Genomic DNA, 20,334 nt, shown 5'->3' on the forward strand with positions numbered 1-20,334 from the left:
TGATAAGTGAGGATGAAAGCAGGCCAGTTAACCCATTGTGATGAATTCAACAATAATTAATCGTGGTATATATTGCTATTGGTACTGCCATAGATATATTGCTAGCAATGAAGATTAACGTCCTATGCTGGTGTTTCCCAACGTAGGGCCCACGCCCCACAGGGGGGCAATTTGATAGTTATGGGGTGGCAGTTAAAAAATGAACTCGAAGCGATTTTAACCTTCTTGTTCCGGGCCATTTAAATGCAATGCTACGAGTAGATATCGGTGCCAAATTTAACAACAAAATAAATTTTAAAAAATACTGTAAATATGGGAAACACTGTCCTATACTCTGCGAAAGATCCTTCCCAAAATTTCATATTTTTACATAAAAATAAAACAAATATTCTTATAATAAAAGATCTCCGATTATAACAACTGGATTAACCTTATGCAAGTGTTTATTTTAGCTAATAATTGCTTTACAATCTTATAGCTGACGAGTCTTGATGCCGAGAACAAAAGAACAAGCGTTTATTGTCATTTCTTACTTGTAATTATGTGTTGACAGATTTTAATCGACTAATTGCAACACTTTAGTGAATTGTATCTTGTCTTATTGATTGCTACTGGTCATATTTATTTATTTACCATACCATATCAGCTATTAACTGTCCAATTGAACTTAAATATAAAAGTTATAAAGGAAATATTCATAACTATTTATCACGCAAAATTGTATAAAAAAGTTGACCCGCTTTTTTCGAAGCATTTGTATGGACATACTCTGTCTATACAATCTATGAAGGACTCAACTAATCGTCGTGTGTAATTTAAGATCATATTAAATATTTATTTTTCTTCTTCTATTTAGTTGGGATGGAGAAGGACAATCTGTTTTTGGTCCTGATCCAGTTTTTTTTGTCAATTGATTGATTGCGATAAAAAGTAGCTTGACATCTTTATCCCAAATACTAGATGTATGCCAAATTTGATAATGTATGTTTGAGTCGTTAAGGCGCCAAGTATCAAAAAAGCTGGTCAAGTGTGAGTCGGACTCTCGCAATGAGGGTTCCGTACAAAATCATCAAGTTAAAGTTATTATTTTTTGTGAAATAAATGTGCAAATTTACGGTTTACGAATTTATTCCTTTTCTTGTGGTACTTGACATTTCTTCTTGCCAATTTTCATGATTCTAGGTCAACGAGAAGAATCCTATAGATTTTGATTCCCTTTACGAATGTCAAAATATGCGATATAAGTGGAACATAAACGGCCGTATCTTTTGATTACATCGATTTAGAAGCTTGATTTTTTTACTGCTTTAAGAGATTGCGAACCTGAGTATATGATATATTAATTTTTATTTGATACCTCCACGCGTTCCTAAGAAAAAATGTCTTGACAGACGGACGGACGGACAATGAAGTGATCTTATAAGGGTTCCCTTTTTTCCTTTGGAGGTACGGAACCCAAAAAAATGAATAACATTACTGCTCGTATTTTAGTAATAATCTGTGACATAAAAACTTGGCAAAAACCATTTACCTTGACCTGTGTAATAAATAATATTATAGTTTATATTCCAACAACGCGCCATAGCGTGTGAAATGCATAAAAAGATTTAGCTTGACCACAGAGTAAGTCTTAATCATTACGGAGTTGACCACAGAGCAAGTAATCACTACGTTATAATGTTGACTGCAATCTGACATTCTCATCACGTACTTACATTGCTGGCCAAGGAAATAGTCGATAGTGCTTATTTTTTTTTTATACAACTTGAAATGGCAAACAAGCTGACTATTCACCTGATGGAAAGTGATAGCCGTCACCTTTAGACTGTGCACATCAAAATGCATTTTGCTATTTCTGAGCGGTAAGATAATTTAAATATACTACAAGGACTCAATACGAACTTACATACCTGATTTTCAATCGACTTAAAAAAAGAGCTTCTAAATTTGGCTGTATTTTTTTATATTTTTGACCTAATAACATAATGAATAAATCTGGTAGAAATCCCTTTAAGAGATAAGTTTGTCTGTGTACATTTTTATTATAACCTAACCTATATTAAAAGTGTATTTACAAAAGCATAAATAAATAACTCCGTAAATTGTAAACCAATTTGGATTTTCTTTTATCTGAATATACTCACAGATTGTTAGAATGGTTTCCTTTAAGTTTTCGTAATCACTAGAATAAAGACTGGAAAAATTGAAAAGGTAACTGTTTTTTTTATTTTTTTTATTACTGATGCGCTACAAACACTGATCACTCTAATAATACTACAATTGATCAAAATACAAATAATAAAAAAAAAAAACATTAAGTAATCTAAGACCTCAAATTATAAAAGTAATATATCAAATAATTGCCTGAGGCAAAATCGATGAACGCCGGAAACTGTATATCGGAACAAATCAATTCATATTAATAAACCTACCTATTATTTTTTTTTTCGACCATAGACACCAGCGTTACTTTTTTTTTGTAAACAACCATAGAGTAATTGGTCGTTAAACGATTCGACGAGCATTCTTCTTTTCTAATTGTTTTGTAACTAAACAGTCGTATTGTGATGGATAGATTCTGATATCTTTGAATCACTTTAGTTTGTGATTTGCAGTTTTTCGTTTTCACGGAATTACTTTATCTAACTTTATAAAACGACACTCCAAGAAAAAGAAGAATTTTGAAAATCATTTCAAAATCATTTGCGATGATTTGCAACCTAATCTTTTTGAAAATACATACATACATACATATCTGTCACGCCTGTCTCCCATTAGGGTAGGCAGAAACAATGGAACGCCAAATGCTTCGATTCAAACAAACCTCTTTCGCTTCTTCCACATTCATCAATCTTGTCATACACGCTCGTCGGTTACGGGTACTTTTAATTTGGCCCTTCTTCAGCACGTCGCCTATTTGGTCGACATACGTCCGTCTAGGGCGGCCCCTACCGACATCTCCATTCATTCTTGCTCGATAAATCTCTTTCGTAATTCTTCTTTCATCCATCCTCTCCAAATGACCAAACCAACGCAACATTCCTTTTTCAATTTTTGTCACTACATCGTCTTTCAGTCCACACTTCTCTCTAACCACACTGTTTCTTACTCTATCTTTTAAAGTAATACCACACATACTTCTCAAAGCTCTCATCTGTACAGCATTTATCTTACTTTCATGCTTCTTCTGCCATACCCACGATTCGCTTCCATACATGAGTGTTGGTGTCAGTACTCCTTGAATTATAGCAAGGCGAGCTTTGCTCGATACATTTTTACTTGACATAATCGAGAGCAGTGCACCGTTAACACTGTTTCCCGCTTTTACTCTCCTCTCAATATCTCTGTCACACTTCCCATCCCTCGTAAACAGAGAACCTAAATATAGAAACTCACTCACTTGCTCTACTTTTTCATCTCCTATCATAATCTGGCATGCCGTTAAACTTTCATTCCTCTCAAAAACCATTACCTTCGTCTTCTTCGCATTTATTTTCATACCTTTTCTTGCATACGCTTCATTCATTATAGTCACCATTTGTTGTAATTCATACTCCGACGATGCAAAAAGTACTTGGTCGTCGGCGTATAAAAGAGTCTTAAACAGAGACTCATTCATCCTGAATCCACAATTAGATCCTTTCAAATCGGTCAAGCAACTGTCCATAAATAGGTTGAACAGCCAAGGAGACGCTACACAGCCCTGTCTAACACCGCGTTCAATGCCAAACCAGTCTGTATAGACTCCATTTATTCTGACACAGGCATTTGAATCCTTATATAAAGATTTGAATGCCCATATCAAATGGCTGCTCACCCCATACATTGCCAGTGTTGACCACAGTTCATTCCTCTCCACTCTATCATAAGCCTTTTCAAGGTCAATGAAGGCGCAGAAAACCTTCTGATGTTGAGCTAAGGTTTTCTCTGTTATGCACCTTAAGGAAAAGACTTGATCCGTACATCCCATACCCTTTCGAAACCCTGCTTGCACATTCCAAATTTTACTTTCCGTCTCATTCATCATTCCTTTGCCCTCTTTTTGCCATTTGGGGAAAAAAGAGGGCAAAGGAAAATTTTTGAAAATTAATTGTCTTTTTGAAAGTTGTTTCAAAAAGTATTTCCATTTCTGTATTTGTGTCATAGCATTATATAAATGCCTATATACTTAAGCAATATTATATTAATAAACTTATTTTCATCGAAGTATCATCGATTCAATCATATGTTAGTTGTGAATTACATTATAATGTAATTCTTAGAATTAAGATCAATAAAATGTCAAGCCTTTTATTTATTTTGAAATGTCGCTCACATTTATTACGACTTTTTAATTTTGTGCACGACGCACCATTTTAGTTTCTTTTTTAATTTTATTAAAATCTTTTTAATAAAATTAGTTTTGTTTGTAATTTGAAATTTGTGTCAGTTCAGTTTTGTGTCCTTCGTTTTTTTTGCTCCTTTGGTTTGTATTGTATATATTTTTAAATCTTTCTAAAAATACTGTGTTTCCATAATAAGCATACAGTCCTTTCGCCCACAAATTTAATAGCACAATTATGTTGTAACAAAGTTAACCATCTTTGGAAATAAATCCTTCCGGAATTTATATAATAATAATATTTACTCAAATAAATATATAACATTTAGTTATTTCATAAATATATGGTGATTTAAGAGAATGCTATGATTTTTTTTTAAATCAACATATTTATGTTCTTGAGATAACTCCGAAGTACATAAAGCAAATATACTAACCTAATACACACCCCTTCTATTTTAAAATTGATTAAAAGTATGACTTATTTTGCAATAAGACTTATTTTACAATATCGTAAAATACAGTAGAATAAATAGGACATGAACGTTTTCATTATGTATAAAGATAATTATGTTATAAAAAGTGTTTAGGTTATATTATAAAAAATCATTATTTAGGTTGCCTAGTTATAATTAAATGAGATAAAATGCGCACTAAAACTTATGTAGATTTTAGACTAGTGTCGCACTCTGTCGGTTGATAGAAGCAAAGTGTAATTTCACACTTGCCGATCTACGAGAATCGTTCCGATCACCTCTACATAGTTCACGTGAAAAATAATAGATGTCGCTACTTGTACTTGGAATTTATATATTTTTTTCTTTTCAGGTAATTAATAATTTTCATTGAAGTAAAGAGAACACAAATACAACTTTTAGATGTGGATTCTAATGTCGTTTAAAAAGGTATGTTTTTTTATTTAATACTTAATATTATTTTGATATAAAAATAATATAAACGCGTAATTAGTTATTAAACTATAAAGCATCAGTGTTAGATTTTTATTCAGTGGGAAATATTAAAATCTAAATTTGAGTACTCGCAATAAGTAATTTTTATCGAAATATAGAGATATATATGTTACATAATATTGGAGATAATACTGTTAAGATAAAAAAATAATCTCAAAAATCAATTCATAACTGGCAAATATTGTCGAAATCATAAAAAAAACTAGAGTTTTTTAAGTAGCTTTAGATGTCGTTAAGTTTGTTAATTGTGTTTTTGTCTGTAACTAAAATACTACATCATATTTATTACTTGTCTACAACGGTTTACACGACTAAATTTCAGTTGGTATTCTTTGGTAATGCAAATTAAAGCTAGTGATGCCTACGTGACATCTAGTGACTAGATACTACGATGTATATATATAATATAAGAAATTAATTGATAATTACTATATCTAAATAGGTGATAATATTATATCAATGATTTTATTATTATTATTTTTTTATCTGCGCCAAGTAAATAGTCTGCGTAAAAAATAAATACCTATCTATTGAAACTTCTTTAGAATATGTGTATAGGTGAATTTACATCGAGTACGTTCCTTGCATAATAAGTAAATAGGCGCCAATAATAATGAAGTAGCTGGGAGGAGAGATTTTTACTAATACGGATGTCAGTGCCCATTGCTAGCAATATACACTGCCAGGTTGACCTCCACGCGATCCCAGGAAACCATGATCTTCCTACCCTAACACCACTATTTATTTGGGGTTGGCGTAATATGTTTTTCTCTTCTGTCATTCTCTATTCTCAGTCATTTCCACAATCACTGTCATTCTGGCCATATACTCGTAATTTTTCACACAGTCCTCCCATGTCTTTTTAGGCTTTCCTCTGCCCTTGTTCCTTATCCACATTCTTACTTAATACCTTTTTTCAAAACATGTTCCTTGTGCCTGCGCGTCAAGTAATCTCTTGTTCGTGATCAATTACCTAGTAGTTTCCCATAATGGGCCAATTGATCTGATTTCATCCCTCACTTGTCGTTACTCACTGGTGCCTCGCCGACCGTATTCGTGCTGGTGGAAAGGGATTGTTAGCAATGGTGTTTGACAGCCCCATTGCTAGCAATATGCCCTATTAGGTTGACTTCCACGTGGTTCCCCCTGAAAACCATCGTGAACAATTCTTGTTGAATTCCTCACGATGGGCTAACTGACCTACTTCATCCTCACCTATATCATCCCTCACTGGTGCCCCGCCGGTGTATACCGATAGCGCGGGTAGGGTTACCATTCCATTATCATCCATTAAAAAAAACCGTACTCGTGCGTATTCCAATAGCGCAGGCGGAGTTGCCATTCTATAATTATTTTATAAAAAAAACCTTTATAGTTAATTCTTGATGAATTCTACATGATCCTCCAATTAAATGTATTCGATTAGAAGCTTATCATTCCCTAATAGTTTGCGTGAACTAATAGAACAGATGGCTTTTTTTTAATGGATAATAATGAAATGGTAACCCCGCCATCGCTAACGGTACGGCTGGGGCACAAGTGAGGGATGATAGGTAATAATGAAAAGGCTGGTCAGTTAGCTCATCGTGATGAATACACTTGGCATTCAGCACGATAGTTTCCAGGGAGGATCACGTAGAGGTCAACTTGACAGAGTATATTAATAGCAATAAGACTGGTAGTTCGCATTACCTAACAATAACAAAACAGATGGTTTTGACATTCCAGTTTCATCAATAAAAAAAACTTTTTTATCATCAGAATATTATTATATAATAGGACAGATAAACTATCTCTACTAGGGGGAGAAGGATTGTTAGTAATGGAAACGTGAACTCCCATAGTTATCAATATACTCTGTCAAGTCGACCATTTGAAACCATTGTAATCAGAATTGTTGCTGAATCCGTCGCAATAGACTAACTGACCTGCTTTCACCCTTTGACCTATCATCCCTCACTAGCGCAAACGAGGTGGCCATTCCATTATCATCCATTAAAAAAAAAAAAAACTGTCTCTACCATTTGCTGCATTATAAAAATATCTAGATAGAGAATATCTGTACTCATCTCTATTTATGGACATATCTATATATATAGAGAAGAGTTATTATAAAATTGTAAATTCCAATATCTTAAACCTGTTTTGAATTACACAATCAAAACAAATAATTTTGTTCGTAGAAAAAAATATAATTAGATGTTGGTTATTAAGGTGAGCAATATCAATAGAGCAAAAACAAACATACTAATAATATGTATGTAGTAAAAAAAGGAATTATTGAAAGTAATCAACGTACTGCTTCCTGTTCGTATGTTTGTGGGTTCCGTATTTATTATTTTATTACTGGGCTATTTAAAAATAGAACTGTAAAGTTTTTTTTTTATTTATTTCTGGTGCACCAAGCAATGATGGTATTTATTACCCAACCAAATTAAAAAGTTTATATTATCCATAAACTTAGTATAACGTACTTACATTTTATAATCTAAGATATTATCTTAAGGTTAAATTGCTTTTTTTAACTTCAAAAGGAGTACCCCGACTTGATAAGATGCTTAGTAGATAGTTTTTTAACAAACTTCAAATAAAGAGAAGATTTAATTTAGTTTTACTTTTAATGTTTACTAACTCAGAATTTATAATCCATCATATATAATCTGATTTGGAAAATTCCTTTTTTATCTTAAAGAATATATTTTCTTATTGTTACTATAGAAATTTTACCAAAATCGATTTAGTCGTTTAGTTCTAAAATCAAAGTAAATAGTTTTGTTACTATTCAAGTTGCTATTTTTTTCTTTTGTGAAAGTAAACCTCCAATTCAAAGTAATGGAAGATTTTGATTAACAAGATTAATGATATACAATAAAAATATATATTTTTCCTTTTTTTTTTATAATAATATTTTGACTTACCTTCTTTCGTCGTATACGGAATCTTTTTCTATAATTAGACAACACACACTTCACTGGATTTTTTTAACAGGCCAGCACATGCCTATTATCTATCCACTAGGGTTTAATTAATCATGCTTCTAATTAATAACTTAGACGTTAATTTAATATCACGCTATATACTCGTGAAAGGAGTGGAGCTTTATAAAAATAATGTGTATGGTTTATGGATGGAATGGATGAAAAATAATGGAATTATTATAATATCATGCATAATTTACCAGTTTTATCGCCTTCAAAAGGGCACATGTACTCTCAGCCGTGTGATCCCGGCATAGAATGGCCCATCCCTTCCTGTCGCGTAAGAGGCGACTGAAGGAATTTTATGGTTGAGAGATGGCCAGCAGTGTCCCTCTTAAAGCATTATCAAAGCCTAACTGCTGTTACCAATCCGTCGAAAAGCGTGGCAACTACTGGCAAACCCTCTCTTATGGGCGCAACCTGTTTTTTTTATGGGTGAAAATGATATGGTAATCCCGCCTGCGCTAACGGAATACGCTGGCGGAGCACCAGTGAAGGATGATCGATGAGAATGAAAACAGGCCAGTTAGCCCATCATGATAAATTCATCAGGAATTAACCATGATAGTTTCAGGGGGAACCGCGAGGAGGTCGACCTGACTGGGTATATTGCTAGCAATGGAATTCTCAGTCTCCATTACTAACAATCCCTTTCCCCCACGACCTATGTTTTGCTGTGGGCAGTTAATGGCTGATATGTACTTTCAGACACTTCTTTGCACGTAGCTGATATTCTGAAAAATTCTGGGACGGGAGCTTTCATCATAATCATCATCATTATCCAACCATATTTGTACCAGCTACTTAAAGGCAACGATGAATGATGAAATAGATTTCTTCACTCAGAAACTTTTAAGAGGCAACTATGGGATAAGAATATGGTAGAGTGATACCCAGATTGGTGAAATATTTAGTTAGCCATGAAAATTCAGCAAAAAGACAATATACATACCTTCAGCAAGAAGATATACCTTATTTTTTTTTTTACTACATTACTATAGATAATGGCTTATCTAGATTGGTTTTTACGATTCCGTTATTCCCCTTGTTGACTTTGATATTATACTTTGATAGTACGTGTGTGTTCTACCAAAAAAAAAAAAAAACACCTACTTCAATTGTGGCCAAAGCTGTTATTTTGATTTAAGAACTAAACTACTGAACTGTTTATGATGAAATTTTTATGGAACCTATCTGAGAGTATATCCTTTTAGATTAAAAAGTGGTAATCGATTTTTGACTGGCCGAATTGTGATGTAACATAAAAAACACAAGCAAAATTAGAACCTCTTTTTTTGAGGTCGGTTCAAAACCAGCCTTTAGTAGATAAGTAACTGAGTATCGTAAATCTCGTGATAATGAAAGAGAAGGAGGTGATCGATGTAAGTCCTCTATAAGGAAAAGAGGGTATAACCAAATCTTTCTGAAGGGACTATGGGACTTTGATTATCCCTTATAAAGATTTGATTATAGTTTTGATAATATTAAATAATAATTGAAGCAATACTTATGAAACTTTATAATTATTATTTTTTTATATATAGTAACATTTTTATCAGTAGAAAATTAAATTAAATTAAAAAATCACCATCATCTATTTTTGTTACTGTTTCTCCGCATCTTCTCTTTCTTCCTCTATTTCTTGGGTGATAGAATTGATAATTTCTTGCTCCAACATATTTACTGGCTGGTTTCTTTTTATAACGGCCACCTATAATAATATTTTGAAAAAAATATATTATATTTCTTTTTATATTTTTTTCAAAGACTTAATCGAACGATTTCTATTCTAAAAAAAAAACATAGATTTATATTTGGAATTCATTCAAAATTGCCAAAAAGAGATTTAGTGAAATCTAAATCTTTAAAAAATATCACAATTTCTTGCGCAATAAAATAATATCCTACGAAAAATTAGTGTTCAAATGTCTTCTTTGCCAATTTTGAATTATCTACAGAAAGATTACAGCATGGAGTTCTTCAAAAAAAGGGGTAAAGTGGTTTCTTCGGCAATGCGCGCGTAATGTCCCTGGTATTACAGGCGTTCATAGGCTATGGTAACTGCTTACCATGAGATGGATCGTTTGCTTGTTTGCCACCTGAATGGTATAAAAAAAACCTAGTTCTGTTCTTTTTATGAAGAGTGGAACATTTTGATGTTTGGACCTCCAAAAAAAATAAATACTCACATCTATATTTCTTTGCCCCGACCGCACCACTTCAAGTAAACATCTGATGGCCAGTTTAATTGCTCCTTTGTCGGTAGCCACAACTCCTGGTGTGTAGTTTTGTTCTAGAAACTCCCTGGTCGTCTTGTCACATCTTCCTGTAGAACAAGCCTGACAGATAGAATGGAAAACTGTTAAATTCAAATATCAGCGGTAGACACATTGCTTTGGGTAATAAGGACCCATATTTGATTCTGTGTCGGGTCAATTTAGGAAAGAAGAAATTGTACTCTGTTATGTCCATTATATTGCCCTTGTCTACAGGCGACGGTTACCGTTTACCATCAGGTTGGCCGTCAGCTTATTTGCCATTTATATATATATATATATATATATATATATATATATATATATATATATATATATATATATATATATATATATATATATATATATATATATATATATATATATATATATATATAATGATAGCATCCATTGAATATTGAATATAAGCCTCTCGTAGACTAATGAAATGGTTAAAGTAGATAAAAAATCTTTCATATAACTAAGAAACACCCATTCTTTTATAAACTTGAATAGCACCATGGACCTCATAGACGAAGCTACGAATTTAACCTTTGACCTTACTGACTTTTGTTACGAAATACAAAATATTTAAAGTACTAACTATTGCTTTTGATAACCACTTTGAAATGGCGTATTAAGATTGTATTTCACAAAAAAAAAACCGACTACAGTTATGGTAAAACTAGTTATTATGATTTAAAAACTATATTAGTAAACTTATTTTACTAAAATTTGTTTAAACCCATCCGTAAATATATTCTTTCAGATAAAAAAAAAATTATAACTGACGGAGTTATGAGATAACAAAAATAAAAAAAAAATACAATCGAATTAAGAACCTCCTTTTTTTTATGGTAAATAGGTTGATAAAAAATACTAGATTCAAAATATGACCTTTAGGAAACCAATTATAAAAATCACATCTATTTTTGATACAATAGTTTTTGTATGGTTTCGGATCAGACAGACAATTTTAAAAATTGTAATTTCGCCTTTTGTTGTTCTTATTTAGACCAACAGAATAGACCTCATTCGATTTTTTCTTAAATATTCTTTATGTACAAACATTGACAAGTTATAAATTTATTATGTTAATATAATTTTAAATAAATTCATTAAATTGTTTACCTTCCACTCATAGTAGATTCCAGAAGGTTCTGTCTGGAATAGATGTGGATTGCCGTCATAATCGAACCCTCCAATAAGGCAGGATAATCCAAAAGGTCTCCTTCCATTGCTCTGCGTGTGTTGCTGTTTCATCTCAGCTATATATCTGGTTATATATTCGATAGTAACAGGATCTTCGACGGTCAGCCGATGGGACTGGCATTCTATTTGAGCTCTACAATTTCAGATGGTATTATTAATTAATTTCTCATATACATAGGTACTGATCGGAATAGACCAGGACTAGAATGTTTACTATATTTTTTTTTTATACAACTTAGAATGGCAAACAAGCTGACGGCCCACCTGATCGAAAGTGGTAACCGTCGCCTATAGACATGAGCAGTACCATGGACATAACAGAGTACACCTATCCCCCGATTTACACGGTAGATACGTTCCTGAGAAAAACGTGTAAATCGAAAATTAAAAATTTTCAAGTCAAAACCGTGTAAATCGAAAAGCTTGCAGAAAATGCATAATTTTGCTATTTAAAAGTTGTGATTTTATTCAATATTTTTAGGTGTACACAGAAATAAAAATAAAATGCATTGACAGGTTAAAATATGTAATATATTACGAAAACACTGTTTTTTTATTTAATTACAATACATTAAACAGAAGAACAAAAAATAAAACCAAAGGTGTTTTATTATCCTTCATCACTATTAGAAATTACTCTCATTCTTTTTTTTGGAATCGAAGGTTGGAATTCACTTTCATCACTCGAAGTTATTTGTGCCGATTCAATGTTTGAAGCAGAAATATTTACATTCTGAGAGGTGGTAATAAAATCGGTTATTATATACCCATACTAATAGTATTGCCAGCTGCAACACTCTTTCTAATTGTGTTTTCATTTGTTCTAATAGTTCTTATTGTAACTTCGTTCATGTTATACGATTTTGCAACATCTACTACTCTATCTCCCTTTCGTAAGCAATCCAAAATTTCGATTTTAGTTTCTAAAGAAATAACTTTTCTTTTAACTTCTTTCGACATTATAAGCCTATTTTTTTTTTATTTATGTTAATTTATAAAAATCTTAATTATGCACTCACTTGTAATTTACGAATATGAAAAATTAAATCTTTCTGACACTGTGATACTTTTACTGAAATACAATTTTCCGTAGATAAAACTTTAATTTTATGCGAAGAAATACAGACACAGTGTGCATGTGCAGCAAGTCAGCACATAAGCTCGGGATTCCCCGTGAGATGTGTACAGAGCGCACGTGTTCAAACACAGTAGCATTTAGTAGAGTGCGATAAAACAAAAAAAAACTTATTTGGAAAACCGTGTAAAAGCGAAAACGTGTAAAACAAGTACCGTGTAAATCGGGGGATAGGTGTATACTGTTTCGCCCATGATACCCCCCATGCGTTGCCATTCCTGAGGACTCAGGTGTTATTCCTCTGTACCCTGTAGATTCACGCCATATCCCACCATTCAAACCGAAACACAGCCATGCATACACAACTGCTTCACGGTTGAAACACGAATGGGACAGAGGTACCCAAGCAATCAACTTTTGTACAAAGTCTCCCTCTGGTAAAAGTCTATTGTAAAATCTAAACCAATTTTGTTTCTGTCGTATCATATTGAATTGGGATATATCCTGTAAAGACATGTTGACCAAAAAATAAAATAAATGTTTAATCCTGTCGAAAATATCCAGAAAAAAAAAATTAAAAAGAAGTGAAAAGGAGTAACAACTCTTCTTGCATAATGGTGCAAATTTTCATCATAACATTGAATGGCCAAAAATTATATAAAAGACCAAGTTCACTTTAAGTTGATCATGTGTGGATACCTTTTTAATGTCCATTGCATAAAACAAAACATAGCTGTCAAATTTATTTTTTTAACCAATTTTCCTTTAATTTTTAACAGGAATTATATCACTATGATTTATTTAACCAATAAAAAAAAATCATTCAAAGAAGGGTTAATCTATGCCAAGCCTATAAATAGTATCTAGGGGACGGAGAAAAGGGATTGTTAGTAATAGGGTTTAACAGCCTCATTGCTAGCAATATATTCTATCAGAGCGAACTTCACCCCCTGAAATTCTTGTGGAATCGTCACGATGGGCTAACTGACCTGTTTTCATCCTCACGTATCATCTCTCACTGGTACTCCGCCAGTGTATACCGGTAGCGCCGCCTGCACTATTATGGCTGTATTATATTATCTATTATAATGGATTACCATCATTTATTATCCATTAAATACAGTATCTAAGGGCTAATACAAAAATTCACTACGTTGTCGCAAACTTAGCTACTTAGTAATCAAATATATATTTCTCAGTAACATAAAATACACGACTTTAACAAGAATTATAGCCTGTATCATTTAAGATGATTAAGGATTCTAACAATACCCCATACATTTATATCTAATTAGGGATTTAGAAGTTATCTTCATTACATAGTATAAAACAAAGTCGCTGTCGCTGTCTGTCCGTCCCTATGTATGGTTAAATCTTTAAAACTACGCAACGGATTTTGAAGAGGTTTTTTTTAATAGATAAAATGATTCAAGAGGAAGGTTTACATGTATAATACATGCATAATACAGTAGAGGAACACTGATAATTTTAGAGGTTTCTAATGTGATGTGATGTAATGTGCACCCGTGCGAAACCGGGGCGGGTCTCTAGTAACTAATAAAGAGGAAAAATTTAATGTTTTTTTTTTTTTGTATTGGATGATCTCAAAACTACTCGTACTTAAACGATTTTAAAAATTGTTTCGACTATAGAAAGCTACATTATCTTATAGGAGGCTGTAATTTCAAAATAATTAAAGATTGTGTCCCACAAAAAATCGACTTCATCTGTGATAAAACCAGTTATTTTGATCTAAAAACTAAACTACCGAAACGATTTTGTTAAAATTCCTATTGGACCAATCTCTAAGTAGCCTTTCAGATAAAATAAATCCAAATCGCTTTACAGCTGACAGAGTTATAAAGTAACAAACTTAAAAAAAATACAATTTAATTGAAATCCTTCTTCTTTTGGAAGTAGTTACAAAAAATAATTATATTTAAATACCCGTGCGAAGCCGGGACACGTTAGTTGTGCAATATACAAACTTACGCACACGAAGCCTGAAAACTTAGCTTTTTGACAATTGTGTAAATAACTAACCTAGATATTAGCACTCTAGCATCAGCCCTCAATCCAGCAAACACCAACGTAACATGCTCGTCCAACAAAACAATCTTCTTCTCGGTTCGTTCTTCCTGAAGTTTTGCAACGGACTTTTTCTCCACAGCCAGAACTATCACATTGTCTCCCCTTATACCCACGGCTGCAGAACCTCGCCTGGTTGCTTCCTGAGCGTATTGCACTTGCAGCAATTGTCCATCTGGTGAGAATACTGTGATCGCTCGATCGTAAGTGTTCATTGTAAGTTATCGAATAAAAAATAATAGAATTTTGACAATTGTTTATGGTACTCAAAATCTGCTTTTTTACAACTTAGAATAGCAAACAAGCTAACGACCCTCCATCAGATTAATTACTATTGTTATTCAATATCTCTGGGCCCATATTATGAAAAAAAAATTAGATTCTAGTTCTCTAATCTATGATAATTTTTTAAAGCATTGACTCTGAATCTAAGAACTAAAATGTTTTTGTACTGAATTTATATATAGACACATGGCAGCGTGTCAAGCCAAGTCATTCCAAAAACTCGCAACACACCAGCCGTGTGTAATATTACACGCACACGAACGGGATATTTATTATGTTTTTCATGATCTATTTCATTGTTCATCGTGTATTATCTTGACAAAATTAGTGTACACGAGAAAACCTTTTCGATTAAAAACAATATCGGTCCAAATATAACAAAGATATCGTGTAATGTAAAACATATATTCTGTTGAGAATCTTCACCTTTTGAAGTCGCATTAAAAATGTCTCGAAACTTAAGCTTGTCTGTTACAATATATAATTTCTGTGATATAAGTAATAATTTTTGAATAAGATTTTAGAATTATCAGTCGTCAAATTCAATCACCAAGTGATTATTTCATTCTTGTGTATATTTCACGTCTTCGTAGTGGTCCAAGATCCTCCTGTAATTCTGCTCCATTTAAACTTTCTGTCATAGAGTTAGATCTTTTAAAATTCAAACTGTTAGATAAATCAACAACAAGAAACTGGAATTCGTTAACGAATCAGCTACCTGGAAACAGTTTTGATATGAGAATAAATATTCTTGTATTTTCTGATCTGTTGTATGTAATATACTTATTTTATTATTAAAAAATCATAAAGCCTCAATCAAAAATTTTATTATAACTAATAATAGGAAGTATATTTGTATCGATTTCGTCAGTATTTCGCACCTAATGTATAAATACATATATCGGCCGTGTTACGTGCTTGTTGTCATTGTAAATATTACGTAATTGTTTATTGAGTGTGTACTCTGTATACCCACGTAGAACTTGTATAATTTGCTTCTGTATTCATAATTACTAGCTATCTTCACATTTGATCCTTTACATAGTAGGTAGAGAGAAAGGGGTATTAAAAAGCACGTTTTGTTTCACAAAAATGCGAATTTAACCGTAAATACACCGATGTCTAACAACTGTAATTAATATGTAGATACATATAATTATTTTATTTTATATTTTTAAACTATCATTTCGAACATTTAATTATACATTATCATCATACCTAGTTGTACGACAATTAGTCCGTTCACAATTCTTGAAAAAATTGCTCTCAGCAATAAGATCTCCTTACTGTGCTTAAAAAATTGTATCCTTACATTTATTGTCTTGCTTATTTCCCTATACTCTGTAATGTAAATAATGTAAACTCATTAAACAGTAGCAAATGTTTCGTAGACACGAGTAAATATTTGAATTTAGAACTCGAAATCGCTGACAGTCCACTTGATGAAAGTGGTAACTGTCAACTTAATATCAACTACCACCATTAACATCAAAGAAACTAGTGTGGCGCCTACGCTATCTCTCATTCGTAGCATTTCTGAAATCTAAGTTTTTTTTATGTAATTTTACTATTAAATCCCATACTTTAAGCCAAAATAGGCACCTAAATACACCTACTTAGTGGTAGGAACATATCTATATGAGTGACTGTAGAATCTCGACTAGTAGCTTCAGAAATAGAGAATAGACCTTCAGCTTCTACACCACTGCTTGTTCGTTTGCTGTGGAGGAGGGGATTATTAGTTCTTAATGGGGTCTAGTAGCCTGGTTACTAGCAATATACCCGATCAGGTCAACCTCCAAGCGGTAATCTCTCGAAACTATGATAGTTAATTCTTAGTGACATTCACAGTCTACAATGGGCTTACTGACCATGGCCGTTTATCATCAGACGGGCTGTCTGCTTGTTTGTTACTTTTGTAGTATAAAAAAAAAAACCGATCTAAATTTATTATCACCTATAATAGAACAGTTAGGGTTACCATTCATATATCAACAATAAAGAATCATCAATGATGATATCCTTTTGGAATTACAAATTTGACATGTTTCCAACCAGTTATGACCGAATAAACACTCATCTCAGCACATTTGAGCAAAGTCTAGAATGTCAATGTCCTGATGATTTTATTGTTTCTCAAACAATTCTGAGATGTATACATTACAATGTTAAATATGTTCTTACTAATACCATAAATGCAAAAGTAACTGTCTGTCTATTTGCTGTCTTTTCGTGAATTTTATTATGAAAATGAATTGGACCTTGGAGAAGGACATAGGATACTTTTGTTGAGAAATAAAACTTAAGGGTGGGGGGGTGAAGTAGAAGATGAAAGTTTGTATGGGAAACCAATCATTTCTTAAGTAGTAAGGGATACAAAACTCATCATTATCATACTTTTGGTTCAAATTAAAGAGTGTTTCTACGTTTTTGAAGTACTAATTCTACGTATATTAAGTTAGTAGGGTCATATGTATACTGTAGTGTCATATAAAATGTGTTGGTTGATGTCGAAAAGCGACTTTACTAGAATCCACTAAATGGTTCCTAAACTACGCAGTGGTGGTATTAAAATTATATAACTAGCTTATAATTAATTTATGGTAAAATTGAAACCACTAGAATCCTTTTAAGATAGTGTTTCATCAGGAAACAGAACTTTGTCTCTAAGAATCATAGAACAAAAACGACAAAGATTATCTATTCTATAAATTAGTATTTATTTGCGATTTAGTCATAGTAAAGTCTCGCCTATATCTTTCTCCATTCCAATAAAGTGTGGTACAAAAGGCAGACTTAATACTGTAAGCATTTTCTACGAGTCAACCTTTGAGATGTGCAGAAATACTCGATGGCGGTTTAAAAAATAAAATTATTTATATTTTAGTATAAGGTGGTCATTACGTATTTTTTGTGTATATATGTTGTAATTTGTGTGCTGTAAATAATGCAAATAAAATTATCTATCTACGTATATATGTAATTTGTATATACAAATATTCATAAAATAAACATAGTATTTATATATTAATACCATAAGTGCAAAACTCATTTTAAAATTTATACTTTTGGTAAGATACAAGAATATGACAATACCATGAGATAATATAAAAAAAGAAAATAAGCAGTATTATTTTTATTATTATGGCAATACCTACTATTCGACCGTCTCAAAGTTTGCCTTGCATGTACACGGAACATAAATACAGAATATGCGGCAGTGGATGGAGCCAAGTTTGCAAATTATATTTACGATCATGCGAAAACTACGGCAATATAGTATCATAATGGATTAAGTAGACTAATTTTGAAAATAATTACACTAATTTATTTGCAAATTCACTGTTATAGTAGGCAATGTTTATAATTTACCTACCATTTCATTTATGGTATATATATATATATATATATATATACTCTTGATAAATTGTAATTTGTCTCACTTTTTCGTAGTAACATTTTTATTGTCGTAATTTATTTGCAAACTACAAACCGATTCTGTCCAAAACGGTGTGCGGTCATTTTGTCTAAATTCGTAGAAATGGAGGCGGTTGGGGTCATTCACATTTCTGATGGTAGCTGTTATTTTTCAAGCGACTTCAAAGAGAGAATCTTGGTCACATCTGAAACAAATTTGGTATTTATTTTACAATGTGCAGGTTTCATTTGCATTTAAATCCCTTTTTTGTGGAGTGAAATTATACTTCTGAAACTTGCTTATCGCGTTGATAATTCTTTTTAAGATATTTAACAACAATATAGTAGTTTTTGTTGCAATTTAGAATGGGATCCAAACTGACGGCCCACCTGATCACCTGATGGAAAGTGGTAACTATCGCCTATACCAGGATTCTCCAAACTTTGACGCCTTAGTACATAATAATTTTTCCAGTATATTCCTGTTATATTTCTGTCTGAATGCTTCTTTAACGCTTCACAGTAATAGTAAAAACAATAAGACATTGGCTATCGCGGATCGGACTGATGGCATTAGTCTTAAGCTGTCACGAGTCGTATTGATGGCACTGGCGGACCGGATTTGGTCCGCGGGCTGCAGTTTGGAGATCCCTGTTCTACAGTACTAAAATATTGTAATAGTAGTGACTTATTTTTATCTTAACTATTAATTGTAATTATTACTAAAGAGGAAAAGATTAGATTTTTTTGCTTGGAATAAAAAAACACTAAAAATACTTGACCAATTTTAAAAATTACCAGAGGGAGACTTTGTACAAAAGTCGATTGCTTGGATACCTCTGTCCCATTCGTGTTTCAACCGTGAAGCAGTTGTGTTTGCATGGCTGTGTTTATTATGAGAATTTACTGGGTACAGAGGAATAACACCTGAGTCCTCAGGAATGGCAACGCATGGGGGGTATCATGGGCGAAACAGTATACTCTGTTATGTCCATGGTACTGCTCATGTGTATAGGCGACGGTTACCACTTTCCATCAGATGGACCGTCAGCTTTTTTGCCATTCAAAGTTGTATATAAAAAAAATCTCTTATCTATAGAAACCTACGTTATCAGTGAGTAACAAGGGTTGAATTTTATAATGTATTTAAAAAAAAATCAGGAATTGCGTTTTTAATATGAGACTATAGTAGTGTTATACGTTCTATGTTATAAAATAAATAATGGCGGTTACAAAATACGAAAAAATGCTAAACTTATTTATCATTAGTAATTCAATACTCTTTTTGTGCCTCTAATACGATATTATTAAAATATATATATAAACACGTAAATTTATGTTCGCGTTCCTTAAAATGTCTATCTAAACGCTTGTATCCAATTCATCTATCTCTAATAATTCCTTATTGACATGCAAATAGTAATTTTAATAGAGATATTCCGCCATCTTGTTTTGGACAGCTTTTTTAACGTTGTAGTGTAGGTATTATAAATTTAGAGAGGAAATGTTGTCAGAATTTTTTAAATCCATTTGATGTTTTTGACCTTTTCGTAAATTTTATTTGGCATACTGATTTACGAGTGTAAATTCTAATCTGGATTATTTATTAACATTTTTAAAGTATTGGAAATAAAATTTAATAGTTGTAAGATTATGTCAATAAAAACAGTAAATTTTGCATAAAATCAATACCGCAATTTTTTCATGAATGGTAATGGAATGGTAACCCATT

The 20,334-nt window shown here is 32.3% G+C and overlaps 2 protein-coding genes across 3 annotated transcripts in view; one reads left to right on the forward strand and one right to left on the reverse strand.

The window, feature by feature from the left end:
* The window catches only part of LOC113511282 (dystonin), a 372,284-nt gene that overhangs the window by 70,206 nt on the left and 281,744 nt on the right, over window positions 1–20,334 (forward strand). The gene's annotated exons all lie outside the window — the stretch shown is intronic.
* On the reverse strand, window positions 9,775–18,799 carry LOC113511173 (proteasome subunit alpha type-7-like). The gene is made up of 6 exons (XM_026894784.3): window positions 18,679–18,799; window positions 16,404–16,526; window positions 14,856–15,903; window positions 11,657–11,870; window positions 10,460–10,609; window positions 9,775–9,981 (listed from the first exon to the last, which is right to left on the reverse strand). The coding sequence occupies exons 3-6, from the start codon at window positions 15,113–15,115 to the stop codon at window positions 9,874–9,876; spliced, it is 732 nt and encodes a 243-aa protein (XP_026750585.3). The 5' UTR covers window positions 15,116–15,903; window positions 16,404–16,526; window positions 18,679–18,799; the 3' UTR covers window positions 9,775–9,873.

Source organism: Galleria mellonella, unplaced genomic scaffold (genome assembly GCF_026898425.1).
Source record: "Galleria mellonella isolate WM207_F2 unplaced genomic scaffold, CSIRO_AGI_GalMel_v1 utg133, whole genome shotgun sequence".
Taxonomy (NCBI): Eukaryota; Metazoa; Arthropoda; class Insecta; order Lepidoptera; family Pyralidae; genus Galleria; species Galleria mellonella.